Consider the following 27,199-nt stretch of genomic DNA (forward strand, 5'->3'; position numbering starts at 1 on the left):
TTCCTTTCGGAGGAAGGGTCCAGTCTCCACGCAAACATAGGAACCAGAAAATCTACTTAGACTCTTGGCGTGGCCGCCATCCAGAGGCTCGATCGCCTCTGTTGAAGCGGACAAGACTTCATTCCCCCGCCCCGGCAGTGGGACGGTTCATCGATGCCAAGCCAATCTGCTAGTGCCGTCGCCTTGAGGATGTAGTCCTCCATCGCCAGCACGATGAGATCATGGTTCAGCTGCACAGAGTGATGCTTCGATAAGTTATTCACCACATCTTGAATGGAGGCCACCTTTGCCCTGAAAAGGAATTGCTGTTCAGCTGTGCGTCGGGCCTTCAGATCATCAACTCTTGGGAGCCTGGCAACAGCAGCCGGCAGGAAGGTGTCCCTGCATCGTCCACCTTGATGATAGCCTCCTTGGTGGCGCCGTGGGGAGCGGTCCCGCTCCCTGTAGACCAGCTCCTAGCATGCGCTTAGAGCATCCTGGATATGTCGGGCCTGCGGCTCGCGGCGATAAGAGCGACTGTCATCTTCATTGTCGTCTTGGCCTCTACGTCGGTGTCATTCCCATTCACACCTGGGGTGATCGTTGTTGTAGTGTGAGTGTTGGGGGCGGTCGTTGTTGTCGTCCTCGTGCCGGCCGCTCTGCTTGCCACCATGGCAGGCGCGGCGACGGGCCTCCTCGTCCCCCCATCCGTCCTGGTGCACGTTCCAGACCAGAGGTGGAACGTTGAATGGCGCGAACGCGGGCGTCAAAGGCGGCTCCCCGTCGACGGCACCGTGTTCCCACAAGAGCTTCCTCTTCTTCGGCTATGGCATCATCCTAGATCCATGAGGATTGACGGACACCATCGTGTAGTCATGGATCCACTCCAAGTGCGGGAGGACACGGTACTTGGCGCCTTTTTGCCAAGGCGTCGGTGGCACAGTGGTCACAACAACCTCCTCCCTGGGGGTGAGGGTGAGCCACAGCTTCTTAGGGATCTTGCATGGGTTGGACGTCCAGGCCCACAGGTCAATTGTGATGGTGTCGTCGGGGTGCAAAAGGTTGGTGTCGATGCACTCCAACACACAAGTGCGCCCGATGAGCCTCTCCACGATTTTTGGCATCCATGCGTGCATGGGGACACCCTCCAGGCAAATGCGGACCCTGAAGCAGGCCGCACGAGGGCGCACTCCAAGCTCCTCCAGGGGCGGACGTTCAACACAATGTCGTGATGCTTGATGCAGCGCATCATGGTGGCTTCCTCGGCATGGCGACGGTGGGCGAACTTGAGCAGGAACAGCTGTGGCTGGTGGCAGGAGATAGTTACCTCACCGTGGTGAAGGCGTGTCTCATCAAGGATTGCCGCCTCAACCTCGCGGACACTCGTCGAGGTGGGTGCGCTCATGGCCATCATGATGAGCACCATGCCCTCCCACTCTTGGGCCTCCTTCTCAAGGTCGAAGGACAAATGCGACAAAGAGGAACTCCTCCTCCGGCCTGGTGCTCGGGTCGCCCAAACGCGACATCCTGGATGCCGTAGTGACCGGCGGAGGCGGCAGGAGAGGCGTCCTCCGTGGACGAGGTTGAGGTCGGGGGAGCGACCTCGGCGGTGGTGGCCCGAAGCACGGTGAGGAGGCGTTGCATGTGTCGCAGTGGGAGACGGTGGAGGCAGGCATTGTGGATGTGGCAGGTGGCCTTGACACGCGGTGGCGGGAGACGTGCGAGGGACTGGGCGGCTTTGATTCGCAGGGCCGGTGTAACGCCCGCAGAAATCACTAACTAAAATCACCCGTTAAAAACCGTCTTTAAAATCTTTTTATCGCTGAGCTCCCGGAAATCAGAAGTCTCCCCGGCGATTTCGCCGTCCCGGTACCCATGCCGACCCCCACCTGTCTTTTTATCTGTGCCCGCGAATCTCGCCGCGTGCCGGTGTCAGACGCCGTGCGCGTGCTGCGACCGCGTGCCGCGAGTGCCGCCCGGTCTCTCCCTTTTCTTTCTCTTTTCCTCCCCCTTTTCCCTTTCCTTTTTCCTCCTTCTTCTTTCTTCCTCATCCTTCTTCTTCTTCCTCCCTCCTTCTCGCTCCATCTCATCCTTCTTCCTGGCACCACCCGTCCGGCCCCAGCTCTTAACTCCCGGCGCCACTGGCGCCACTCCGCCCGGCCTCGCGCGCCAGGGGCACGCCGCCCGGCCTCGCACGCCAGGGGCCCGCCGCCCGGCCGGCGCCACCACGCCGCCCCTCGGGCCGTGCGCCCGACCCAGGCCCCGGTTGCCTGCGCCGCCGGCCTCCTTCGGGCCCGCGCCATAATCCCGCTGCCGGCCCCTACCCCTCCTCTCTCGCCCGGCACGGCACCGGTGCCGTGCCGGCCATCGCCGGCCGCCGCCCGCTACCCCCCCGAGCCGAGCCCCCACCTCCTTGCCGTGCCACCGCCACCACCGGCCATTGCCGGGCCCCTACCCCGCCGGCCACCTCACCGCCTATAAAAGGAGCCCGCCCGCCGCTCTCTCCTCCACACACCGCCACAGCCACCTGCCGCCCGTCGCCCATCCGCCGCCGCCGCCGCAAGCCGCCGGCTCCTCTCCGCCCGAAGGCCGACGCCACCCAGCTACTCCTCTCCATTTCCCCCCAAGGTGAGGGGCAAAACGGGGCCCCCTCCCCTTCCTCCACCGCCCGCCGCCCCCGGCTCGCCGCCGGCGACGCCCGGCCGGCCGGCCGCCGGCCCATTCTCTCCCCCTCTTCCTCTCCAAGTTCCTGGAGAAGAAGGAGAAGATTTCCTTTGATTTTAGATCCGACCCCCAAGTTTACCCAAATTACACATAGGCCCCTCCACTTCCGAAAGAAATTACAAATAGGTCCCTGGTTACTGAAAATCAGCCCTTAAGCCTCCGTTTAAGCTCCTAAATCGTGTTTAACCCGTCATGCGCCAAACTTCCTCCAATTAACCCCAAATTTTACCACGTCATCCTCCAGAATACTTTCGCCGATCTATATCCAAATTTCCCAAAAATAATCCCTCTACCTATTTTCCGTTCGCGTTTCCTGTTCGGAGCTCACGGTTAAAAATCGTTTCTCTTTTATTTATTTGTGTGCCTGCTTGTGTGTGCCGTAGATCGCGGATTGCCCGAGGAGGAGTTTGATCGCGAGCCCGAGCCCGAGGACCAGTACCGCGAGCCGGAACTCCCGGAAGGCTTTGAAGACGGCAAGTCCAATCTCACCCTTTGATGCATACTTAATACCTAGTTTTTCAAACACGACCTATTGGCCTGTTTTACAAAATGCATATTATTTTATCGCAAGACATGGTTGGATAGCCACCCCTTGATTGATATGAACATTCCTTGTTGTCCTATGCTTATCTCTAAATATGACTCGCTCTGTTTAGTTGATAACCGCTGCTAGAACGCTTAGGAATTTGTTACTCAACTGCAATCATTATTACCATGGTGTTTTCGGGAAATGAATGTGTGTGTGTGTCCAAGTAAGAGGAATGGCTTTTGGGTTCGGGGAAAAGGAATGTGTAGACGGGATGGATGGGTGTTCCTTGTGTGGGATGCCACGTTGTTGTGCTCGTACCTTGGTGGTTGAGCAATGTCGGGAGATATCCATCCGGTCGTAATTAAGGACTGAGTTGATGTGTCATCTTGCCTAATTCCACTATCGTGCAACCACTCGACCGTTGTATGGGCAACGGCTTAGCATAAATCCCACTAGCTGGATGGTTAGTCCTCAGGAGTGCTGGTGAGCAACGGGAACCCATGGAAAAGGAGTAAGATCTTGGTGACTTAAGTCCCGGTTACGGTCTCCTGGCCGAGCCGTGAACCCCTTGGGTGTTTCCGCGAGAGCTAGCCAGTCTTAGCTAAGGTGGGTAATGGCTTTGTTAGGATCCGTACCGTCACTAAGGTGATTGTGCTACGATACCCTACTTGTGGGAAAAGTGTACACCCTCTGCAGAGTTAAAACCTATCCGGGTAGCCGTGTCCACGGTATTGGACGAGTTACGGCTTGGTCACTTAACTAGTGTTTGGGCAAGAATGTCATGTGTGTGTGTGTGTGCGCGTGTGTGGAATTTCAGAAAAATCCGGCAGTTGTGCCGTGCGCTATGACGGACAAAGAGTCCGATAGCGATAAAAGCTTGGATCCTTTGTGTAGGATCCACCCCACTCAATGTTCAGGGATTAAAGGAAACCTTTACAAAAACCTTTTCGAAAACGATCCCCTGCATGTGTTAAAATCTAGCTTTCCGCAAATAAACTCTGGCCCATTCTTGTTATACTTGTGCATAAACTTGCTTGTATCCCCTCCGTGGATAGGGTTGGACTTGTTGAGTACGTTAGTACTCACCCTTGCTTCATTGCTACAGAGGAAGACCCTGATTTCGTCGCAGAAGACCTCGAGTAGAGGTTGTGTCCGCACCCGACGCTGCCTGTGGTGTTGTCCTGCCCAAGATGCTGCTGCTGCCGTGTAGTCCCGAGTGCTGTCTTCTGGCAGTCGCTTGGTTAGCCGCCGTCATTTATTTACTGTTTATCGCTGCGTGGCTTTCACGCCCACACCCTCGGGAGTTGTACGGTAACTGAATTATCTGTCGAATAAATGTGTTATCAGCCTTCTGGGACTGATATTTGTATCACATTTAGTCTCTACTTATGTGGGGACGCTTCAGCCGGTGGCTGCCGGGTGGCGGTCCAGGCAGCGAGCCTCTGTGTGGCTGTAGCAGCGGCAGTGAAAGCGATTGACGGGATCCCGGCAGAGCGCGGCGCAGTGGTCAGCTGCAAGACAAATGAAGCACCTTCCTTGCATGTGTTTCTTGAAGGCCAGTAGCGCTGCAGACGGGCAAGGCTGCTGGGATGGCCTCGCTGCGCACCACCATGAACGTTGATGGCCGTGTCGACCTCTCATTGGCCCGCTTGAGCACTCCTTCTCCCGCGCTTGCGTTGGACGTAATTCCAGCCTGGCTCTGATGGCTGATGGATGTGATGGCGCTGGGCTGGCACGTTGTCTCGGGGCACCCTCCAGTGTTGGTCGCCAGCAGACCCGCGCCGCTCAACATCACCATGCTGCAAGGAGTTACTCCATGGAGCAAAGAGGGTGGGGCGGCCGTGCAGCGATTGTTGAGGTCAGGGGCGATGCGCCATGAATGCTGGTATAGTGCGCCTGACGACCTCAGCGTTCGACGACGCGTTGGCGCGCAGGGGATTGGGGGATGGGGTGGCCGGGACGAAGTCAACGCCATCGGTGACGGGGCGCCTAGTTCTGGGCGGTGGCGGTGGAGATTCGAGGAAATCATCCCTCAGATCCGCACACCACGGGCCCGACCCGCGAAACTGCCTTCCACGGCGGACTCGCGTGAGCGGCGGAGGAGCTTGGGTGGCCCAGCCAGGGCTGGCCGGGTCGGCAGGGAGGTACGGGGCGGCGGCGGAGGGGGTCAGGGGCAGGCGGGGGAACCATGCCTACCCTCTTCAAACGTTGTATGATTTTTTACACCGAGCAACTTAATATAGAGAGGAATCTTTTTACCAAGTTGAATAAAGAGTCAAATAAAAAGCCAAGAATTTCACCACACAAGATCGCTACTGTGCGTTCCACCTGCCAACCGCACGATATCCGCTCTTTCACTGTGCACTGTCTGCGTGAGTCATGATGTACTGACCCAAAGCATTTGGTGCCCCTGATGCCACCTGCTCTGGTGCTCTGATCGTCGTCGTCGAAAACCCTCTATAAAGCCTCACACCCCCAGCGCAGTTCTCGTTCGGGGTGCACTGCACACTGAAACCGCGCACAGCAGCCAGCAATGCCCGAGGGCATGGACATCGCTCACCGAGACCACCTCCTCGCCGCGCTGCACGGCCTCCTCGGCGCCGCCACGCTCCTCCTCTGCCTCGCCGCGGAGCTCCTCGTCTTCGCGTTCCGGCGCAATGCGGCGCTCTACCTTGCCCCCGTGGCGGCGATGCTCATCTTCAACCGCCTCCGGCGCCGCATCGCGGCGGCGGAGATCGGGCTGGTCGACTTCTCCTGCCTGAAGCCTCCACGCCGGCTGCGCATCCCGGTGGCGGGGCTGCTTGAGCACTTCCGGCTCATCGGTTGCTTCGACGACGGCAGCGTCGAGTTCATGACCAAGGTCATCGAGGCCAGCGGCATGGGCAACGAGACCTACTTCCCGCCGTCGCTGCACTACATCCCGCCGGCGGCCACGCACGCCGACGCCGTCCAGGAGGCCCACATGCTCTTCTTCCCGGCCCTCGACGACCTCTTCGCCAAGACCGGCGTCCCGCCGTCCGCCGTCGGGGCGCTCGTCGTCAACTGCAGCGGCTTCTGCCCGGCCCCGTCGCTCGCCGCCATCATTGCCAACCGCTACCGCATGCGAGATGACGTCAAGACCTTCAACCTCTCAGGCATGGGCTGCGCCGCGGGCGTCGTGGGTGTGGATGTCGCGAGGAGGCTCCTGCTCACGCACGCCATGCCGTACGCCATCGTCGTCAGCGCCGAGATCGTCACCGTCGGGTGGTACAGCGGCAAGGACCAGGGCAAGCTGCTCCTCAACTGCTACTTCCGCACGGGCTGCTCCGCCGCGCTCGTCACCAACGGCCGCGGCGCCGCGCCGGTGAAGTACCGGCTGGCGAGCCTGACGCGCACGAACCAGATCGCCAACGACCGGAGCTACCGCTCCGGGTACCGCGACGAGGACGACGAGGGCATCACCGGCTTCACCCTGGGGCAGGGCGTCGGGCGCATGGTGAGCGAGCTGCTTCGCGCGCACCTCGTGACGCTCGGCCTGTCCATCCTCCCCTGGCGCGAGAAGCTGCGGTACGCGCTCGCGCTGCTCCGGTCATCCCGCGATGGCGACAGCAGCAAGCTCCCCCGCGGCGCCGTGCCGCTGCCGGACTTCCGCGCGGCGGCGGAGCACTTCTGCCTGCCGTCGTCGGGGCGGCCGATGATCTGGCGGCTCGGGCAGGGTCTCGGGCTGGGGGAGCGGGAGATGGAGGCGGCGCTGATGACGTTCCACCGGTTCGGGAACCAGTCGGCGGCGTCGCTGTGGTACCAGCTGGCGTACCTGGAGGCCAAGGGGCGGGTCCGCGCGGGCGACACGGTGTGGCAGCTCGGCATCGGCAGCGGGCTCAAGGCCAACAGCTTGGTGTGGGAGCGCGTCGCCGGGAGCGACGGGGAGCGCGAGCTGGGGCCCTGGGTGGGCTGCATCCACAAGTACGCCGTGACGGAAATGTAAGTGCAAAGGCCACTTGGTTTGCTTTGGGTGAACCCGTCGTGCAGGCTGCAGCTCGATCGAGCGATGTTCTTGAAGAAGAAAGCACTTCATTTTCATGTGCATTCCCATCGAGTTTCCTAGACTCCCTAGTGATATGAACTCGCTGTACTCCTTGCTTTTGTGTTTGTGATTTGAGATGGATCAAGTGTACGACGTATTTTCCCATGAAACCTACCTCCGAGTTTGAATAAATGCGTAATAAAAGTAGAAGGAGGCTTGAAACACGACGATGAACGGCGGCGACAGTATCCAGCTGGCCGGCTCACCTGCATTTGCATGGCCCCGTTCGTGCTTCACGGCTCGGCTCGAGCAGGTTTCGTAGGCTAAAATTCCTATTATTTATTTAGATACTAATTAGAAATATTAAATATAGACTAATTATAAAATCAATTGCACAGCCGGAGGCTAATTTGCGAGATGAATTTATTAAACCTAATTAGTCTATGATTTGACAATATGATGCTATAATAAACATGTGCTAATGATGGATTAATTAAGCTTAATAGATTCGTCTTGTGAATTAGCCTCCATCGCTGTAATTAGTTTTATAATTAGCTCTCCTAATTTACCTCCAAATATTCGATATAATAATAATTTTAGTCCGGACTAAAAAAACAGCCTACGTTGCACTGCATCTGTACGTACCACGGTTTACTGGCAACAAATGTGCCGATGGAACTAATCCCATGATCGCGCCTGGTACTGTGGTGTCTAGTAGTAAAGTGTGATGCCCTGCAGCAGCCAGCGGCTTAAATGTTGGGGGGCAGGTACGCTGTTCGGCATCTCGTCCGACGACGGGGAAGGCCGGAAAGGAGAGGAAGGCACTGCACGTTGCCAAGAGTTATGGCCGCCTACCCGTACCAGTCGGCGGCAGCCGCAGTAAAATCGTAAGCTGTTAACTCCAGAGTCTACGGACTCCGCTGGACAGTGGCTCGAGGTCAAAGCTGCGCACTCTTGACTGCACTGCACCCATGAATCATGGTGTGTGCAGAGTGACACAGTTTTACAGCACTCACCGGTCACCACTGAACCAAGCCAAGCAAGAGAACTGAGGCGAAAAGGCGAGCCAGATTTCCCACTTGGTTCGGGCTAGCATCATCCGAGTATGAATATGATCGAGTTTTGTATGGTTTGAGAGCAAAGGTTCCGGTCACGAGTTGGTGTGGTGGGAGTGCGAACCAAGAGTAACGCGAGATGATTTCATTCTTCCCGCCGTCCAGGCATAGATCTCATCATCTCAAAGCCATTCGAGCAGCAAAAACTGTTCAAGTACAAACAGCAGCTTTACTATGCGAGAGAAGGGAGAACAGTAGCAGGCAACTCAACTGCGTCCGGCACCAATCCCGGCTGCTCTCGCTACGCCCTTGCTGCAGCTGCCGCCGAGCAGCGCGTACAGGTGTGATCGCTTCGCGGGGCGCGGGTCGATGCCAGTTTGCTGTATGCCACGCCAGTGACCGTACTCCTCGCTGCCCCGACGACCCGACCCCGAGCACGCCCCCCACCCCACCCCCGATGCGAAGAAAAACTGGCGCTCCCTCCCCCGCGCCGCGCGCCATGGTGTCCCTCGACTCCGCCCGGACCGCACGTCCGCACGCGCCGCCGCCCGTGTTCTTGTGTTCCTAGCTCCCACGGCTCTCTCGGCCTCTGTAACCTGAGATGCGATTTCGGCCTCTGTAACCTGAGATGCGATTTCGACCCTGTTTGTTTTTTTATAAGCGGTTTATCGGTGGAAATAAGTAAAATTCCACTAAATATTTTGCTTATTTTCACCGATTCTCGCTTACATGGTTACTTGCTATAGAGATTTGAACTATGAGAAACGAAAAATCTGATTTAAAATACGAGAGGTGAAAAGCGAGAACTTATATTACAATTCAATTCAACGTGGCCATCGACTGCCACGCGCGCCGGTCGCCCGACGTGCACGCCGACGCGCCGACGCGGTGCCAGATTTCGCCGCGCGCGGCCCGCCTGCGCATCGGATGCGAGGTCGTGAGCGCGCGTCCATCAGCCTCGTCAGCGTTCACGCCGCTCGGCCAGCGGCGGGTGAGCAGCAGCAGGCCACCGGCCGAGCGCGGCCGCGTCGGCGTGTTTCAGTGGGCAACGGCCCAAAGGCCGAAGCTGCCAGCGGCCTCCGTCCTCACGCGGTCAACGAGGCCGCCCTGACTCAACAAGAGAACAAAGACGGTTCTATGTTAACACTTATCGCAACACAGCATTGATGTATGTGTTAACTTTCACTGTAAATTCGAAATCATTCACATTTCAGAAGGTGAAATTCTCAATAAGAAACTCCTTATTTTACACAAAACCACACTGATCAATGTTAGGCAGCAATAAGAGGTAACCCTTTTCTACGATAACAAGATCATGAGTTATATAAGTAGCAGCCTTAGACTTACAGTGGCAACTTAGGCGCCACCTAGACACAATCATGTTGGTCGATCCAAATGCATCAAGGAGAAAATCTGGAACTGGAGGATTTGTCCTCCCATGATGCGGCAATGGCGAGTAAGAAGCCATGAAGATCGTTTGACTATGGAGCTGTAGCATCAAACAAGAATATCCAAGATAACGTTCCAATCGCAAAGTAGCGGGAAATGATCACAACGGCGAGTAAGTTTAGATACCTGTACCTAAACTTTCTGTCACATGGTTATCATGAAGTTCGCATAATCTATATGGTGCCAAACACTTGGGGGGTTCTAGGTATCGTCACATTTGAGATTTATCAAATCGCTACCATGGAATGATCCATAAATCCAACGGAACTCTCTGTTCTCCCAACAAGGTTCCAATGTCAATTAGCAATTTCAAAACTAGCATCACATAACCTTGAGTACCTACTTCTAGTTTTTACTTTCTACCACAAAAGAGAAGAAAAGTTTGATAGTCTTCACTAGTCTTTGGGTTGGAATCTTGGGAGTTGACTTCACAATGACAATGCTGGGCTGCTACTCTTCTGAACTGGAATCCGTCACGGCGATTTCTTCGTCCTCCCCCTCCCCCTCCCCCTCACCGATCTGGTGGCCGCCGAACTGCTGGTCCTCTGAATCTCCGTTGCCGGCAAGCTGCTCCGCATCGTACACCGCTTGCTGCTGGAAGTTGCCGACGTTGAAGAGTTCAGGATTGGTTGGGAACGCCCAAAAATGAGTCGGCTGGTTGGCCGCGCCTGCTGCGCCGACCTGCTGCGGAACCATCCACATAGCCGCCGTCGGGATCACCTGCTTCCCGTCGCCACTTGCCCCGGGGGCAGGCGCCGGTATGGCGAGGAAAGGGATGGCGCCTGCGGGCCCCGCGGGAGCGGATGCGGGGGCGAGGCCGCTGGAGATGGAAATCGCACCGCCGCCGTTGGCTTGGAGGAGGGGGTCGGCGACGAAGGGGTAGTACGCCGCGGGGGCCGGCGCCGAGGGTCCCGCAGCGGCGCGAGTCGGCTGGAGCTTGCGGCGGCGCTTGGGGGCCGGGTCCTGCTGCTCGCCGTCGGCGTCAGCGGGGGGCGGCTCGGCGGGGAGGCGGAGCACGCCGTCGGAGCCCGTGACGGCGATCGCGGGGACCGTGCCCGTGCCCGTGGCGGCGATGATGGCCGGCTCCGACTGCTGCAGCAGCCAGCGGACGGTCTCGCCGTCGGATTTGTGCCCCAGGTCGCGCGTGAGGCGGGCGACCCTCGCCGCGCACGGCGCCGCCATGCGGATGCGCCGCCCGCGGCCCTCCACCTTGGTGTGCCGGTCGCGGTACCGCGGTGCGGGGCGCGGGTTGGCGAGCTGGAGCCCGCCGCCCAGGAACTCCACCGGCACGGGCTCCGGCTTCGGCAGGCCGGACCCGTCCGCCTGGACCGAGCCCATCGCGTCAACAGCCACCGTGACGGCCGCCGCCGCCCCGTTGCCGACGGCCTCGGCCGCGAGGAAGAGCGCCTCTGCGTCCTCCTCGTCCCTGCCCGGCGCCCGGGACTCCATGAGAGATCGGATTAGCGAGCCACGCTTCGCTTGGGCTCCCCCTTCGTCGCCGGTGCTTCTTCGGGTGGGGTCTGCCTCTGTTTCGATTTGGCGGCGCCGTCTTTTGGAAGAGGACTCGCCCTGGCGTTTTATTTGACTCTCTGGACGATGGGTCCCGCAAGATAGGGTTACGGGGCCACCGCCGAATGGGCCAAACTTGCGGGGAAAGAACGGAATGGAAGATTCGGCCCATGACTGCTTGGAAAAAAAAAAGCGGCAAGTATCAATAATGAATAAACAAGGGTGTTACTCTAAAATTGAATAAACAAGGGTTATAAAGGAATAAACAGTTATTTTTAGCAGATTTTAAGGTTCAGAACTTCAAATGGCTGTCAGTCTGTCATGAGGGCCTCGTGGACTGACATGTGACCCACTCTTTGGAGAAGGAAAAATACTAACGGCCTCGTGGAGCAAAGTTTTGTGTTATTATAATCCTTGTCCAAATCTGGTGGCGTAGCTGAATATTAACTAAACAAATAAAGTAACTTTTAGCATTTTTTTCAAAAAAATACAATACATATACAAACATCACATATATGCACGCATAGTAAAACTTTAATTTCATACCTGGAACCTCGTTCTCTCACACATAATTTCCTTTGATAGATGCCTAATTATCTCATTAATACAAAAGGACTTTATAGGACCAGTTGAAAACATATTTGGAGCGGGTTAGCTAATCCGCTCCTGCCTTTTACAACTAGAAATAATTATTTGCAGGAGTAGACCATTGGCCGTCCCTGCTAAGGACGTTCGAGCATCTAACTGCCGGTATGGTTGTATCTAAGATCACAATGGATTTTATTTCCATCTTAGATGGAGGAAAAAACGATCCAACAGTAGTCGTGGACGGTGAAGCTACATTATAATTGCACCCCTAAATTTTGTAAAAACATTGATTATGCTTAAATTTTTACCATACATGCACCCTCCTTAGCTCAACACTATAAACCCATGAGGTAAATGTATCCCTCCTTTAATTTGCTATAGCTTCGCCACCTTCCTGGTATCGAATTTTAATATGACTTGGAGCTACTTATAAGATATCAAATCTAGTCGTGCTGAGATATCAAAACTAAATTATCTTGAGTTTTGTAGTTGAGGTAAGGGGCCTTCAATGGTGTATGCATATCTGTCCAAAGATTCTTGGACATTTATTTTTTAGATTAGATTCGAATCTAATAAAATATAGTTAGTTTGTTTGAGGATTCCTAGATGTTTATTTTCTGCTTTAATACTTAGATTTTAATTCAGCAATATAAGTTCGAGGATTCTTTGGCATTATTAATCGTAGTTAGGCAGGACCCCGCATGCTATAAGTAGTAGCGTGGAGCGGAAGTGTGGTACGGAAGGAGGGATAGTGACCATTTGTAGACTAGAGTAGCATAGAGGCAACACTTTATCTGGTGGCTTCCACTACGCTCTCACGTGATGGCTACCAAAGTAATCCTTCAACTCCTTATATTTGTTTTAGTGCTTACAATGTCCAGTTTGGGGTGAGAAAGATTATTATAAATAAAAAAGATGCTGTCCTACTTAAATGCGAAGAAACCTTAAAGCTTGGGACCGAACAAAAAATAAGTGTATTTAAGCTTCTTCAACCTTGCAAGCGAATGCCACAAGCCGGTGCCGGGAGGAACCCGTTGTGGAAGTAAGTAACATTTATACTATTTATTATCTCTGCTCTTTAAAAATGCCTGGTAGTGGTATGTCCGTAACATTTGATATATAGGACCTTTTGATTTTCGGCTTACCATCTTCCGCCAGCAAGGGAACATCCATGAGAGTCCCAGTAGTGCACGCGATGAACATCATCCCACCCTCATGAGGAGCATGACTCTAGATTGAAGTTGGCCTCCCTAGGTTTAGGCCTTGTTCTGTTTAGGATTATTGAATTTGCGAAACAAAACGAAATGTTCCGAGAGCAAAAATTTAATATAAAATATCTGAGACAAAAAAGTATTCAGAACATGTATAATTGTTTTGGGCAAGAGAAGTTTGTAATTGTTTCGGCTAGGGAACATTTACAGAAAACATTCAGAACTTTACAAATTGTTTCGGGAGTTCACTGCATTAAAAATAGTAATGTTTTAGGCTGAAAACATTTGAAAATGTTCGGAACATTTCGCAAAAACAAAATCATTTTATCTATTCCTTGTGCGCTATTCAAGCCTCATGTGAATGTGCAAACAAATTGCCGAAACTAAAGCTTCGTGACTCCTCACAAATGCTCCATAAAAAAATTGGAATGAGCAATTAATTACCTCAAAGGCCCACCATTTGCAACAAATTAGGCCCATCGATTAAAACAAGCCCAATACCCTTTTTAAACTGAAACCGGTCCAGTGCTTCGCGGTGGTGGCCGGTGGGGCTGACGGCGACTCGGCGTGCCGCTTTTGGTTGCGGCTGAGAAGCCCAGTGCTCTCAGATTTTTATTTTTCCCGTGTGCCGTCCAAGCCTTGCATGAGTGCATGATTCCCTATTATTCCCTATTCCCTACTTGAGTGCCTGCTGCATAACTGTGCTCATCCGAACGATGTGTTGTTGAGCGTGAGTTGAAGCAAACGGGATGCGATGCATCGACCACAGCACGTTATTTCTCGCTGTTATTTTTCTCCGAATAATGTACGAGGAAATCTTGGTTCAACCATTTCTCCTACATGTTAGAGTTAGGCCGAACACATGGATGCTAACTTAAGGAAGAGTTCCACAGTGAAAAAGTTTCACTTTCCTTCCAAACTGGAAAAGCATACTTAAGCAAGTCACCGTCCACTGGTCAGCTTGATTAAAAACGGAATAGTCTTTAGTCCTTGAGATGCGTCTTAAGCAACATCCAAGATCAACATACACATCACGAACATGATTTGACCATTATCACATTCACACGCTACAAAGGCAGTTGAAGGGTGGTAAAAAGGGTTGGATTCCAAATCTGCGAGCTTCTGCCTCTTGGCCTGACAGCCGCAGTCGGATATCTTCTTTTCTCCCGAACGGAGAGCCACTGTTGGAGATCTCCATGGGCATGGACAAATTTGGGAATGACCTTTTAGTCTATGTGCTGAGCAGCCGAAGGGGTGTTCTTGTTGACGAAAACTAAGGGAGCAATACCAATTGGTGAGGAGTCAGGAGATGGGCTTTTTGGATTCTGCAAGGACAAGCTAAGCCGTTGGCCCCTTTGCAATCTGGAAGCCTGATATTTTCAATAAACTGAAGCTGAATTTCCTGAAGCATGATATTGTGGGTTTGCGGCAAATCTCAAAACTGAAGCTTGTTGGATTCTGCAAGAACATCTGGTGGTTTTGGGATTTTCTGCAATTCCATCAACTTGAACTAGTAAAATTATTGGATTTTGTACAGAGAAGCAACCCAGCGCCGGCATGGTGCTCTAGAAAAATTGAAGAGCTTCCGGGGGATAGACGTGCAGAGAAGCTTCGAGTTCTTGTCAATGGAGAACCAGCAGAGCTTCAAAAGGAACAAGGACAGCCCTGGAAAGCTGGGCGACACGACACCACGACACGCAGCGAGGGCTGGCAGTGTTGCTCATGTCCAGAAGATCCTTTCAGAGCGCGATCCAGAGCAGGTGGGGCAGAACCAACCAGGGTGGTGACACTGTGCTGTATGTGCCTACTGAAAGGGGCATGCCGTCACAGTCAGCAGGAATCAAGACAACTAAGGCACTAACTACTTTGAAGTATTCCAAATTTGGGCAAAGTGAGGGCCATCAAGGTTAGTTTTCTTCCCTTCATCATTAAGTGTAATTTATTTGGGAATTTGATCCCAGTGGATTCGATGTGTAAAGTAAACTAGTTGATGATTAGGCTGTTGTGGATTTTCCCAGTGGATTCGATGTGTAAAGTAAACTAGTTGAATTTTCTAATATGTGGATTTTCATGCTTGAACTTGCAGTTCTATGTGACCATAGATATTGGTTCATCTGTACTTGCAGTTCCTATGATTATGAAAATCGACTTGTATCTCAATAGCTTCTGCAAATTTCTATGAGTTTGGAGTAATTGTTATCCCCAATTTGTTTCCTCATGAACATGGAGTACTAAACATTTACACATTGACTGCTCTGCAATAAATGGATGTTAAATTTACTTGGCTGATCTGGTCTAGGTTCCAACCTGACATGTCTATCTTTCTTAGTCTCACAGAGAAACTGTTACATATGATGGGTTGGAATTTTCAAGGACCTCGCTGAAAGTATTATTGATGCATCCAAAACAAAGAAGGTGTATTCCTTTTGGGCATGATATCTAATTTACAGGGCCTTAAATCTAGCGATGATATAACAAAATTGTGCTCCCTACTAGTTTTGTTTGCTTGGAACCTTGACTGAACTATAAGCGATCAATATTTTTCAACATCTCCTTCATTTGACCATATTTTTCAAAACGTTTCATTGTTCCTTCTTAAGAAAATATGCCCATAATCAGTTCAATTTATTGGTCTTGCAGATGTTTTAAAGGAGGTATTGAAGGCCTTTCCCTCGTTAGCTATGACAAGTTGACAACAAATTCTGTAAATGCCACAGCTTTTGACACAGCTGCAAGTCAGGGCCACATTGATATTGTTAATCTTCTGCTAAAAAATGGATGCAAGCATCGATAGGATTGCGGAAATAGTGGCAAGACACTTTTGTATGCATCAGTTACCGGAGACCTGTATTGGACACGGAGCCCTAGTTTATCTGTGAAGCAGCCAAAGCGGTGTTCTTGTGAACCAAAGATAAGGGAGATGCCTCAGTTGGTGAGGAGACAGGTTTGTTGGTCTCTTCAAGGACATCTAAACTATTGGGCATCTTGATGCGGTCTGGAGGCCTGATATTTTTCCATCAACTGGTGTGAGATTTGTGGAAGTGCAGGGATAGTGGGGTTTCTTGGATTAAGCAAGAACAAGGCCTCGCAATTTAGGGATTTTTTCATGTTTCAATAGTCAATACCATCAGGTGAGCAAGTAAAGAGCAATTTGAATATTTTATCCTGGACATGGAGAAGCAACCCTGCACAAGAAATGGTCTGCTAGAAAAGCTGAAGAGCTTCTGGGGTATAGAGAACCGAAGAAGCTTCAAGTTCTTGTCATGGAGAAGCAACAGAGCTTCAAAAGGAATCAGGGTGACACCACACTCCATCAGGGTGGCGCAGACGCGCAGTGGTGGCGTTGCAGCTCGTCGGCACGGGAGCAGAGCAGCGGGGCGTCGTGGTGGTGGAGCAGCAGGGCGGCGAGGCGGAGGTGGGAGCGGAGCAGCAGCAGCCGCGCAGTCGATGGGTGAAACAAGAATCAAAGGCGGTGGTCCGAATTGCGCGGGACATGTTGAAGCTCTACCGGCTGAATCGCCTGAAACCGGATTCGTGGCATGAAGTTCCCGGGTACTCTTCTTCTCATCCGTTTCCCTTTCTCTGGTCTAACCGAATTCGTGCCATTAATCCATTATAGTTTCCACAGTTGGCGATCGATCTTAGCTGGGCATGCCGTTTATCAAATGTAGTAGGAGGCTGGAACAGCATTCATGAATCCAATTAACCCTTCTACCAGTATTTTAGTAATCGTGTGCATGCCGTTCTAATTTTGTTTGCTACTCTGCAGGAGGTTGGAGCATACGAAGAAGAGCCAGAGCTGGACGGGTGGGCCCACCCCGAAACGCACGGCCGAGGCCGACGAGTGCAGGATCAAGTACAACTCGCTCGTTCACTACTGCAAACGGCGATCGCAGCAGATACACGCCAACGCCTACGAGTTCGCCGAAGTGGGTGATCCGATCGACACCGTCGCGGGGGACGAGGAGCTGCTGGATGCGGCGGCCGCCGACGGCGAGAACCTCAACCTGCAGGGTCCGCTCGCCGCCGCCGAGGCTGTGGGCCCGGTCCTGCCGGTAGCCGGGGGCCCTTCAGCCGCCCCGCCGGAGAGAGGGGGCCCCTCGTCGCCGGCGCCGTGGTCATCTACCGAGACGAACCTGCTGATCATCTTGTTTCCAGAGGCTACGAGGGAATCCAGCGGCAAGCCGTGGAAGCTGCTCGCCGCCAAGCTGTCGAGGGTGAGCTCCGTGAACAGGAGGACCTCGAAGGACTGCAAGAGGAGAAGAAATTGACGAAGCATATGCACCAGCAGACGGAAAAGGACAGTCAGTTCTTTTCGGCTCTCGAGGCTATGCAGATCATCGTCGGCGACAGATCTTTTGAATCAGTAGCTTGTGGTACTTACTGAATTGCGATCTAGTATTGTACTGAACATCTGAATCAGTGAGGAATATGACAGCACAAGGGCAATATTTTGAAAACAATGGGCCCATTCGGCTGGACTTGTAAGCCGGCTGAAAAGCTGAAACAACTGATTTATTGTGAGAGAAAAATACTGTTCGATGGCTGATAAGCCGGCTGAATAAGCTGAAGCGAACAGACCCAATATCTTGAAAAGCTACTCACATTCAGCATAACATTCGAAACCGTCCAATGTGGCTCGCAGTCGCAGGCTACCATCACGCCTTGGTCGTGCACGAACGAACAGCACGTCAAAGAAAGAGGAGAATGCCGGCCGCGAGGAGCGCCTAGCGTCACACGGCTGCTAACGCGCGCGCGCGCGACGATCGCGGACCGGTGCCGCTGACCGGGCCAGAGAGGCCCAGAGCCCAGACGACCAAGGTCTTAGCAGCCAGCCCACGGCCCACGCGGCGCCCCCGGCCGTCCGATCCCGCCAGATCGCATCATCCCTCCATCCAGCTGGCCCCTGGCGCCGGCGGGCCCCGCGGCCACGCCTCGAGACGTTTGTCGTGTCCGGAGCCCTCACGTGCCGTGCCGGAATCTCCCAGCGATCGATCCAACACATATGCCACCGAGCAGTAGAGCCGCGCGTGACGCCGAGGAAATCCTCCAGAAATATAAAGCCGTGCAGATCCAGCAGTGATCCCCCCCACCCGTCCTCCTCCCGTCCCCCCACCCCGACGCGCAGCCAGCCACTCGGCCAGAACCGTGCGGAGTTCACGAAGACAGAGCCCTCCTCCGCGACCACCAGCCACAGGAAAGCCCCACGCGTCGACGCGCTCCGTCTGTGTGGAGCGCACGAGCGCCGGCCGGCGGCTAGGGAGCGAGGGGATCGAGGCGGCTCGGCCGAGTGGAGGAGATGGACCGCAAGGATGTCGGAATCCTCGCCATGGACATCTACTTCCCGCCCAGCTGCGTGCAGCAGGTGAAATTCTTTCCCCCGACTCTGATGCTGTTTCCGTCGCCGCGGCCTGCGGGCGGGGCGAGTCTGATGCGGTGGTGGCACCTTTGATCCGCGGCTCCGAGGCCTTCCAGCATTGCGGGTGTGGGGATGATGGGGGTTTTGTAGTGAAGGATTGGGTTTTTGTAGGAATTGACGGGGGTCTTTAGTTCTCGCCAATTGCTGTCGAAGCTTAAACCTCTCGTGGTTGCAGTGCAATGCTGCTGCTTGGTTTGGTCAGAGGATGGGGGTCAAATCAGTAGTTAGAACTGCAACTGTTAGGATTGTTTGGAATCGAATCTGTGGAACTCCAGACAACCTGGAGAGGTTGCTCTCGGAAGATCCATGTAGAAACGGGAAAGGGATGTAAGTTTAAGGAGATAGGAGAATACCCGGGTAGATGGGTGTTTAGCAGGAATTGGGCATCATGTTCTGATCCAGCAGTCTCATAGATGGTACCTTTAATGCAGGAAGCGCTCGAGGCCCATGACGGCGCGAGCAAAGGGAAGTACACCATTGGCCTTGGGCAAGATTGCATGGCCTTTTGCAGTGAGGTGGAGGACGTAATCTCGATGAGGTATGTTTTTTTCTAAAATTATTCTTAGCCTCAAATACTGACTATTGGTATGGTGTCACATATTTCTACGTCACAGCGATTCAGTACTCTTTGTCGTATGCGGTTTCTATCTTAGATATAGGTTACCGTTTGTGATTTGAATCTCAGGAAAGAGCTATTTGCTTGCAGCTTGACGGTTGTCAATTCCCTCCTGAAAAAGTACAAGGTTGACCCGAAGCTTATCGGTCGCTTGGAGGTTGGAAGCGAGACGGTTATAGACAAAAGTAAATCCATCAAAACTTGGCTGATGCAAATTTTCGAGGTCTGTTCACCCAACTCTGTAAAATCACCAAAGTTGCATCCACATATATATAGAAATACTGAATTCATATGCTCAGCAACAGCTTTCTAATAAGAATGTGCTCAAGTGCTCTTATTCATTTGTTTTCCTGAAAAGTTAATTTTTGTCGGCTTCTATTCCCAAAACGCAGGAAAGTGGTAATACTGACATTGAAGGAGTTGACTCCAGCAATGCTTGTTATGGTGGAACAGCGGCCCTATTGAATTGCGTGAATTGGGTCGAAAGTAACTCCTGGGATGGACGATATGGTCTTGTCGTTTGCACAGACAGCGCGGTTTGTAATCCAACCTTTCCCTTTAAGCATGCCTGCTGTGATCGGTTGTTCCTTTCGGTTTCTGATTTTGCCATCTTGTGCTACTGTGGTTTCAGGTTTACGCGGAAGGACCAGCTCGCCCAACTGGGGGTGCTGCTGCTATTGCTATGCTCATTGGTCCTAATGCTCCTATTTCATTTGAGAGCAAATATAGAGCTTCTCACATGGCTCATGTTTATGATTTCTACAAGCCTGATCTTGCAAGTGAATACCCGGTTAGTTTTTTTTTTTGGATCCCTAAACCATCTAATTGCAAGTGGCAGCATTTCCTTATAACAGCAGATTCATTGCAGGTGGTTGATGGTAAACTATCCCAAACATGCTACTTGATGGCCCTAGACTCATGCTACAGACAGTTCTGCAACAAGTGAGCTGCAGCAACTTTGTTCCTTCCCTTTTAATGTCAACCAGATTTTTGTTCACTGAACTAGGTTTCTTCTGACCCACTGTAATCTCTGAATCTAGGTATGAGAAGATTGTGGGGAAACAATTCTCAATTTCTGATGCAGAATATTTTGTGTTCCATTCTCCTTACAACAAGGTAAGATGCAAATAACTGAGGGTTTAATGAAGATAAATAATTGCTCCAAAAGTTTCCCCATTTTTTGCCTTTTTTTTTGTCTTTTAAGATTTCCTAATTCTCTTCTACCTCTGTTACAGCTTGTGCAGAAGAGTTTTGCTCGGCTTTGCTATAATGACTTCATGCGCAACTGCAGGTTTGCATTCTTTTATTGAGCTTTGTCCCCTTCCTGAGAAAAGTTGAGTTCCACTTTAAGATTCTTCTTAGGCCAAACAGTATGTAGGAATCAGTTCTGGTGAATTTTCAAATTTCACATGCAGGTTACTCTTGTAGTTTGACACTAAGTCCAAGATGATTTTCATGAACTGGATCGTTTTTATACTTTATTGCCAGCTCTATTGATGATGATGCTAAAGAGAAGCTCCAGCCGTTTTCAAATCTGACTGGTGAAGAGAGCTACCAGAGTCGCGACTTGGAAAAGGTATTTTATCATTACATGCAGAAATTCAGTCATGTGAGAAATTTAGGATCTGATGGTTTTTATGCCAAATTTCCAGGCCTCACAACAAGTCGCAAAGCACTTGTATGACATCAAAGTTCAGCCATCGACTCTGCTTCCAAAACAAATTGGCAACATGTATACTGCATCCCTCTATGCAGCGTTGGCATCTGTGCTATATAACAAGCATGATAGTCTGGTATGCCCGGTATCTTTAATTCTTTATTGTATAGTTTTGTAATCTTGAATGCTGATGTTGGCTACTTCTTTTATTATAGGATGGACAAAGAATTGTGATGTTCTCTTACGGCAGTGGCTTGACATCCACTATGTTTTCGTTGAGGCTAAACAATGGCCAGCATCCGTTCAGTTTATCAAACATTGCTTCCGTGCTTGGTGTTACAGAGAAGCTTCAGTCAAGACATGAGGTAAGTCCTTCCATTCATGCTTGTCGCTCACTGCTTATAGACAACTGCACCTTCGGTATTTATTTTGACACTATGTTCGTGTATTTTCTCCTACCTCCTGCAAACAGACATTGCCCGAAAAGTTCATTGAGACGCTGAAGCTGATGGAGCATAGGTACGGCGCAAAGGATTTCGAGACTAACAAGGACACGAGCCTGCTGCCGCCCGGCACGTTTTACCTCACCCATGTCGACTCCATGTACCGGAGGTTCTATGACCAGAAGCCTGTAGAGGAAACAGCCGGTGGCAAAGCCAAGTGCTGCAACGGCTTCGCAAATGGCCACTAGTGACGTGCCGTGGACTCCCTATGTCGCCTGCCTTGTTGCTCATCGACTCATCGTGCTTTGTACTCTAATATGCTTATGCTTAGAATTCCAAGCCTAGCGTGTTTCTGAAATAATTTATTATCTGCAGCTGTTCTCCTAGATCAGCTAGTTTTTGTATTTTATTTATCTGACTAGTGAAATCAGTCTTGACATTCTTGTTTCTTTTAGTTCGTTATTTTTTCGTTCGCCGGTCAGGCTTCTTGTAAGTTAGGCTGGGAAAATTACAGCCTGATGCTTCAGGTGCTTCAGCGCAATGCTTGCTGACGAAAACGTGGCTGTGCCGTGCGAGCCTGGGGAGCTTCAGGGGCTGACGACATTGTGGCTCAAGTTTACAGTTCAGCAGGGTTCACTAGTCAAAATCAAACAGAAGAGGACAACCCAAGATGCAAATTGCTACTACTTCCTCCGTTCCAAATTGAATTACTCCCTCCGTTCCAAATTGAATTATAGGTCGTTTTTAGCTTTTTCCAAATTGAATTATAGGTTGTTTTTAGCTTTTTTTAGTTCATAGATATTATTATGCATCTAGATATAGTGTATGTCTAGGTGCATAATAATTTAAGTCTAAAAAAATCGATCTACAATTGGAACGGAGGGAGTAATACACTATTTCCAAAAACCATGGTGTCGAGAAACTTAGTTCAGAAACCAAAGTTAGGGGGTGTTTGGATCCAAGGACTAAAGTTTAGTCCAGTATTAAATATAGGTTAATTACAAAATTAATTGCATAAATGAAGGCTAATTCGTGAGCCGAATCTAACCATGTGGTGCTACTATGTGCTAATCACGGATTAATTAGGCTTAATAGATTCATCTCGCAAATTAATCACGGCTTATGCAATTAGTTTTATAATTAATTCACATTTAGTCCTAAATGCAATTAGTTTTATAATTAGTAATCCTTCTAATAGATATCCAACTAGTCCTTCTAATGAGTATCATCCAGCTGTAGTACCGCTGTAAGCAATACCGCACAGTTTAACAAAGCTACAAGTTGCTAAGAGTACAAGTTTTGTTGTACCCAACCTAGTTTTTCGAAAACATAGTAATTCTCCAAAACTCAAAAGGCAAACTCTGTATTATGCATTGAGTAAAACCAGCACCAGCCAAATTTAGAGTTTATTGGAAAATAACATCCCTTGATCAAACAGAATCAGGTGAATGAATTCTGGAACTGATCCTCAGATGCCTGAATAACCGGCGAAAAGAATGTTTATATATCTCGTGCTAATCATACACTTCTCTGCCGATAGCTATTACAGATCTATTTTTTGAAAACAAGCTATTACAAATCTAAACATTTCATTTGAGGAAACATGAAACTGAAATCAACAAGTGTGTGTAATGACACGAAAAATTTGAGCGTCTCTAATTCTGTTTTCTTCATAGCTTCTGTCAGGTTTTACACACCTTGACTTGTGAAAAAGAAAGGATCACGCTGACTGCTTCCCTTTCCTAACCCTATCTAATTCGGACTCAGCTTCTTGCAGTGCAGATTTCAGTATCGATATTCTCTGTTCCAGCTCCTCGACAGTGCCCCTTTTTATAGCAGACTTGTATGGTGTAAGGAAGTGCTGGGAAAAGTTTTGCAGAGCTTGAACACCACAAACCTGGAAAATACATATTCAAGCACTGACAAACATTATAGGCAGGAACAAGCGACACTGTGGTCTACCGGATTACTTACCTCTTCTGAAAGTAAGGGCAGCTTGGTGATGTTGAAGTCATCATATAACATATGGAACTGATCAATGTATTTCTGTTGCATTTTTACCCGTGCTTTTAGCAGTTTTGACTCAACAGCTGCAACCAATGACAATGGATACATTAAAACAACAAAAGGACTGGAAATGTGTTGTTCTGTTTTCAGAAAGTTTCTTTTGAAATACAGAATCTCTTGGTCTTTCAGACAGACTGCCATCTTTGCTTGAAGAATAGGTCCTTACGAAATTCTAAATTAGAAGTAGCATATTTAAATTTCCAACAAAGCTCCAGGCCAGTAAATTTGACAAATAAGGTGATTATTTGTACTTACGTTCCTCATCAAAGATAACTTGGTTGATAATAATATTATGCGAATCAATCTCAAACTTTGCCAATTCTTGCACCAATCTCTCTGTTTCATATAATGAAAGAAATTCAGGGATACAAACACATACGAAAGTTGTCAAGTCCTGAGAAAAAAGGAAAAAGAGGAGTCAGAAGGGGGTATAACATCTTCACAACTAAATGCCTAAATGTGTAAATAATGTTGAGATGAACTGAAAAGAATCAAGAATGATCAAAACAATCCAGTATGTTTAACCAGTAGTGCTCTTGTGTGCTTCAATTGATCTAGTAAATAAGTCGACCAACAGTGGCTTACACAGCAAGCAACTAGTGTTGTGTTTAAAACTGCTCTCTATAGTAACCATACTGACAGAGTTCTGGGCATGTCCTGTGAATCAGTTTCAAACTCATGCCCTTCATTAACAATTTGATCAAAGCTTAAGAGCATCAATGCATTATTATGAATTCCAAATTTCACAACCATGACTTTGCCATGTGTTGGCACTACATCTTTCGCATGTTCCTCATAACTATTGTTTAACATCCCAGACTAAATAGTGCTAGTACATAAATGAACATATAAACTTCTATACAAGGTTTGCAGCCTTACCGGATCTTTAAATTGCCTGTTCACTTGCTCAATCACGTCCTTCATGCCCTCGAGTCTCCCAAGCATTGCATCCTCGTTCAGTTCATCACCAAGACCAAACAATCGACTGGCCTGCCAAATGCATCAATGATTGTATTATCTACTTGCTAGTTTCCGTCTAGGTAGGTTCAAAGAAAAATTTGCACATGTGAAATCTACATCATGTACATATTACCATTTAGCTCGAATGAATAGAAATACTACATCAGCAAGTCATCCTTCTTTTTTTTTGGGAGTCCAAAATAAAACTCACCAATAATATCATTTTTACAAAATTGAACCACCACCATCCCTTGGGATGTCAAAGTTCATCTAAGGCTTGGGCCTTCAGATTCTATTGATCAGAACACAGGTTTCCTCTATTTGTTATTTTGTTCTATTGTAGACAGTAAAACTAAGGTTAAATTATTGATAAGGTAATATTATTTCCTAGAAAACTAAAGCATTAGCCGAAAAGCATGACATCTAAAACAACTTGTCTACAATTATAGTTTTCAAGTAGCTTGAAATGTATAAAGAATACCTGATTCAACAGACCGCCAAATCTATTTTTCAACTCCATCATTTTCTCAAGACCCTTTTCTAGGGTTGCTGGGAACTGCAGGAGCCGTAAAGTATGCCCGGTAGGAGCAGTATCAAAAACTACAACAGAGTAATCCATTGTTTGGACTAATCTGCAGTAAGGGGGAAAATATCATATTCAAAAAGCTGCTAGAAGCTAAAAAAGTACAAAAGCAGTCCATGGGTTGTTAAAATCACTTTTGTGAATAACAATTAATCTAATTCACTGGATATATCAGAGGGACGTTGAAAATGGTGAAATTAAAAAAAAAAAGTAGTAACTGAACTACTAAAAGATGGTAATGAATGGAATTGGTCATAGTGCTAAGAATAACAAACATAAGAATTGAGCAAAACCTTACTTTAGCATTTCAGCAAAACTCATAGCTTCATCTACTCCAGGAATCGCATTTGTCAGTTCTGAAAGGAATCCCTCCATTCCTTCATTGGATAAATCATCATTTTCTACCTTTGGATCAATTTCCTGCAAATAAATTGTTAAAATGAGGTTGTTGAGTCAACATTCCAGTTCTACAAAAATGAGATAAGGTATCTTTTCAAATAAAGAGTCAGTCAATGAAAATAGCAAATCAATCTTTTTCTTAAAAACATATGATAAAAAATAAAACCTGGTTTACATTTTTTGTAATTCGTGACAACACTAACAATAAATGTCTACGCATCTTATTGAAAGGTTTTTTTATCAGTATTATGCTCGAGATGGATGGAAAATAAGGAGTTCTAAAATCTGGTGCCTAGTCATACATGTATCTTTTTTTACTACCCAAATGGGACATGTTTTAAATCAAATTGCAATACAGTGGGTATTCTTTTTTCTCCATAAACCAACCACCTAATTTCTTATTAACCTCTGCTTAGCCTAGACAAGAGAATATTACCAAAGACCAGGTAGTAGTACTTTTCTACAAGTCAGCCCCCTAATCTTCAGCTTCCATCATCAACCCAACAAATAATGAGGAAATCACCACCATATTATCAAGAAGAAGCCTAATGACCATTTGGGAAGGTTAATGAACACGGTCCCATAACTGAAAACAATCCCGTGACCTACATGCCACAAAGTACCAGCACAAAGCCACAAACCCAAGCCAACCCCGAATTGGTAACTTTCCCGTTCGTATAGCCTGGTCTAGGCAAATGTCTAGCTCTTCCATACATAGAAACTTTAAGTGCAATGCGACTTTTTCTCCTCTACCATGCTACCCTACTAACCTCCCCTCCCAAAATTCGGAGAGCTGCTTTCCAATCCAATCACCAGGAAACTCTGCCCGCCCATCCAATCCTCACAAACACCACCGAATTGGGTGGAATCAAGTCAAGTGACTACGTCCCCGCGAGAAGAGTGAATTGGAGACAGTAAGACGGGGGGTGAAAACGGAGGAAATTTTCGCATGTTTTTGGTGCTTACCATGGCGTAGAGGTTGGTGAATCCGCGGACGAGGGTGGGGAATTTGGTGAAGCGCTGCTGGAAGGCGTCGCTCAGGTTGTGCGCGGGGTCGGTGGAGATGACGAGCACGGACTGGCGGACGGAGGCGAGGAGGACGGAGAGGATGGAGCTGCAGGTGGTCTTGCCGACGCCGCCCTTGCCGCCGACGAAGACCCACTTGAGGGTGTCCTGGTCGAGGAGGTTCTGCACCGTGGGCTCCGGCGCGTCGCCGGCGTCCACCACCGCCGCGGACGCCATGCTCCGATCGGTACCCGCGGGGTGATCGGGGGGCAGTGCGATGTGGATGAGATCTGGGAGAGGAGAGGGGGAGGAGGCGGACGGCGGTGGCGCGTTGGCGTGGTGGGGGCAGAGGCAAAGGTGAATTGTCTAGGTGGAAAAATACCTTTCCTCTTCTGGACGTTTTCATCGTTTCACTTTTCACCTCGGGTTTCCTCGGCCTCGGCTATGGTAACATGGTAAGATCTCATTTAAAATTGTTTCCAGGGAACATTCATTGCTGTCACATTTAAATTTGAAGTGCTATTTTGAATTGCCTCCCTATGTTTTTCCATTGCAAGCAAACACTTAGATTTTGATTTTTAATTGTACTCTATACTGATTTATTTATTACATTAAACCCTCTTTGTTGTCCTATATTAGCAAACGTGAAACCACGGAACGTTCCTCGTCGGAGAACACCGATCCAAAAATAATTACATTCCCTATCTTACTGTTACCGCAATGGAAAAACCCACCCAGAATTACCGTGAGTGTTCTTTTTATTATTGCAATCCGGACCAAAGTATTATTATCATGTTTTCCAAACAGAGTAAAGTTATAGGTTGGATTTTTTATGCCTCTTTTTAGTACTATTTTCGTTCTTAAATATATCACATCATTGATTTTTTTTCTTTTTTGACTATTCATCTTTTCAACAAATATTTAAGTAGGTAGATAAATCTACAAGTTAATCCTTTAGTACTTTTGATAATAGACATAGTGATAATCATTTTACTTTATTTAA

General features: G+C 49.5%; 4 protein-coding genes across 4 annotated transcripts; 2 read left to right on the forward strand and 2 right to left on the reverse strand.

Moving 5' to 3' along the window:
• The first annotated feature begins 5,739 nt into the window (after nucleotides 1-5,739).
• On the forward strand, nucleotides 5,740-7,400 carry LOC101768080 (3-ketoacyl-CoA synthase 4). Its single transcript, XM_012843922.2, has one exon. It carries the CDS (start codon nucleotides 5,766-5,768, stop codon nucleotides 7,194-7,196), a length of 1,431 nt encoding a protein of 476 aa, XP_012699376.1. The 5' UTR covers nucleotides 5,740-5,765; the 3' UTR covers nucleotides 7,197-7,400.
• Nucleotides 7,401-9,789: 2,389 nt separating this feature from the next.
• On the reverse strand, nucleotides 9,790-11,488 carry LOC101778070 (transcription factor PCF2). The gene has a single exon (XM_004957337.3). The coding sequence runs from the start codon at nucleotides 11,186-11,188 to the stop codon at nucleotides 10,190-10,192; it is 999 nt and encodes a 332-aa protein (XP_004957394.1). The 5' UTR covers nucleotides 11,189-11,488; the 3' UTR covers nucleotides 9,790-10,189.
• Nucleotides 11,489-18,129: 6,641 nt separating this feature from the next.
• Nucleotides 18,130-21,636, forward strand: LOC101778463 (hydroxymethylglutaryl-CoA synthase). Its single transcript, XM_004957338.3, has 12 exons — nucleotides 18,130-18,412; nucleotides 18,898-19,004; nucleotides 19,173-19,305; nucleotides 19,475-19,618; nucleotides 19,714-19,872; nucleotides 19,951-20,024; nucleotides 20,123-20,198; nucleotides 20,318-20,373; nucleotides 20,571-20,658; nucleotides 20,735-20,875; nucleotides 20,955-21,104; nucleotides 21,212-21,636. Exons 1-12 carry the CDS (start codon nucleotides 18,347-18,349, stop codon nucleotides 21,428-21,430), a joined length of 1,413 nt encoding a protein of 470 aa, XP_004957395.1. The 5' UTR covers nucleotides 18,130-18,346; the 3' UTR covers nucleotides 21,431-21,636.
• A 924-nt stretch (nucleotides 21,637-22,560) lies between these two features.
• On the reverse strand, nucleotides 22,561-26,558 carry LOC101778862 (ATPase ASNA1 homolog). The gene is made up of 7 exons (XM_004957339.2): nucleotides 26,158-26,558; nucleotides 25,091-25,212; nucleotides 24,691-24,841; nucleotides 24,129-24,239; nucleotides 23,505-23,643; nucleotides 23,157-23,272; nucleotides 22,561-23,079 (listed from the first exon to the last, which is right to left on the reverse strand). The coding sequence occupies exons 1-7, from the start codon at nucleotides 26,431-26,433 to the stop codon at nucleotides 22,903-22,905; spliced, it is 1,092 nt and encodes a 363-aa protein (XP_004957396.1). The 5' UTR covers nucleotides 26,434-26,558; the 3' UTR covers nucleotides 22,561-22,902.
• Between the last annotated feature and the right edge of the window lie 641 nt (nucleotides 26,559-27,199).

The sequence above is a fragment of the Setaria italica genome, chromosome II, assembly GCF_000263155.2.
Source record: "Setaria italica strain Yugu1 chromosome II, Setaria_italica_v2.0, whole genome shotgun sequence".
NCBI classification, from domain to species: domain Eukaryota; kingdom Viridiplantae; phylum Streptophyta; class Magnoliopsida; order Poales; family Poaceae; genus Setaria; species Setaria italica.

Coding starts and splice junctions, on each gene's coding strand:
- LOC101778862 (XM_004957339.2), bottom strand. CDS start 26,433: ATGGCGTCCGCGGCGGTGGTGGACGCCGGCGACGCGCCGGAGCCCACG. Junction 24,842..25,090: donor AGTTTTGCTGAAATGCTAAA/GTAAGGTTTTGC, acceptor CCCTTACTGCAG/ATTAGTCCAAACAATGGATT. Junction 23,644..24,128: donor ACAGGCAATTTAAAGATCCG/GTAAGGCTGCAA, acceptor CTTTTTTCTCAG/GACTTGACAACTTTCGTATG.
- LOC101778070 (XM_004957337.3), bottom strand. CDS start 11,188: ATGGAGTCCCGGGCGCCGGGCAGGGACGAGGAGGACGCAGAGGCGCTC.
- LOC101768080 (XM_012843922.2), top strand. CDS start 5,766: ATGCCCGAGGGCATGGACATCGCTCACCGAGACCACCTCCTCGCCGCG.
- LOC101778463 (XM_004957338.3), top strand. CDS start 18,347: ATGGACCGCAAGGATGTCGGAATCCTCGCCATGGACATCTACTTCCCG. Junction 20,025..20,122: donor TACAGACAGTTCTGCAACAA/GTGAGCTGCAGC, acceptor CTCTGAATCTAG/GTATGAGAAGATTGTGGGGA. Junction 21,105..21,211: donor AGCTTCAGTCAAGACATGAG/GTAAGTCCTTCC, acceptor TCCTGCAAACAG/ACATTGCCCGAAAAGTTCAT.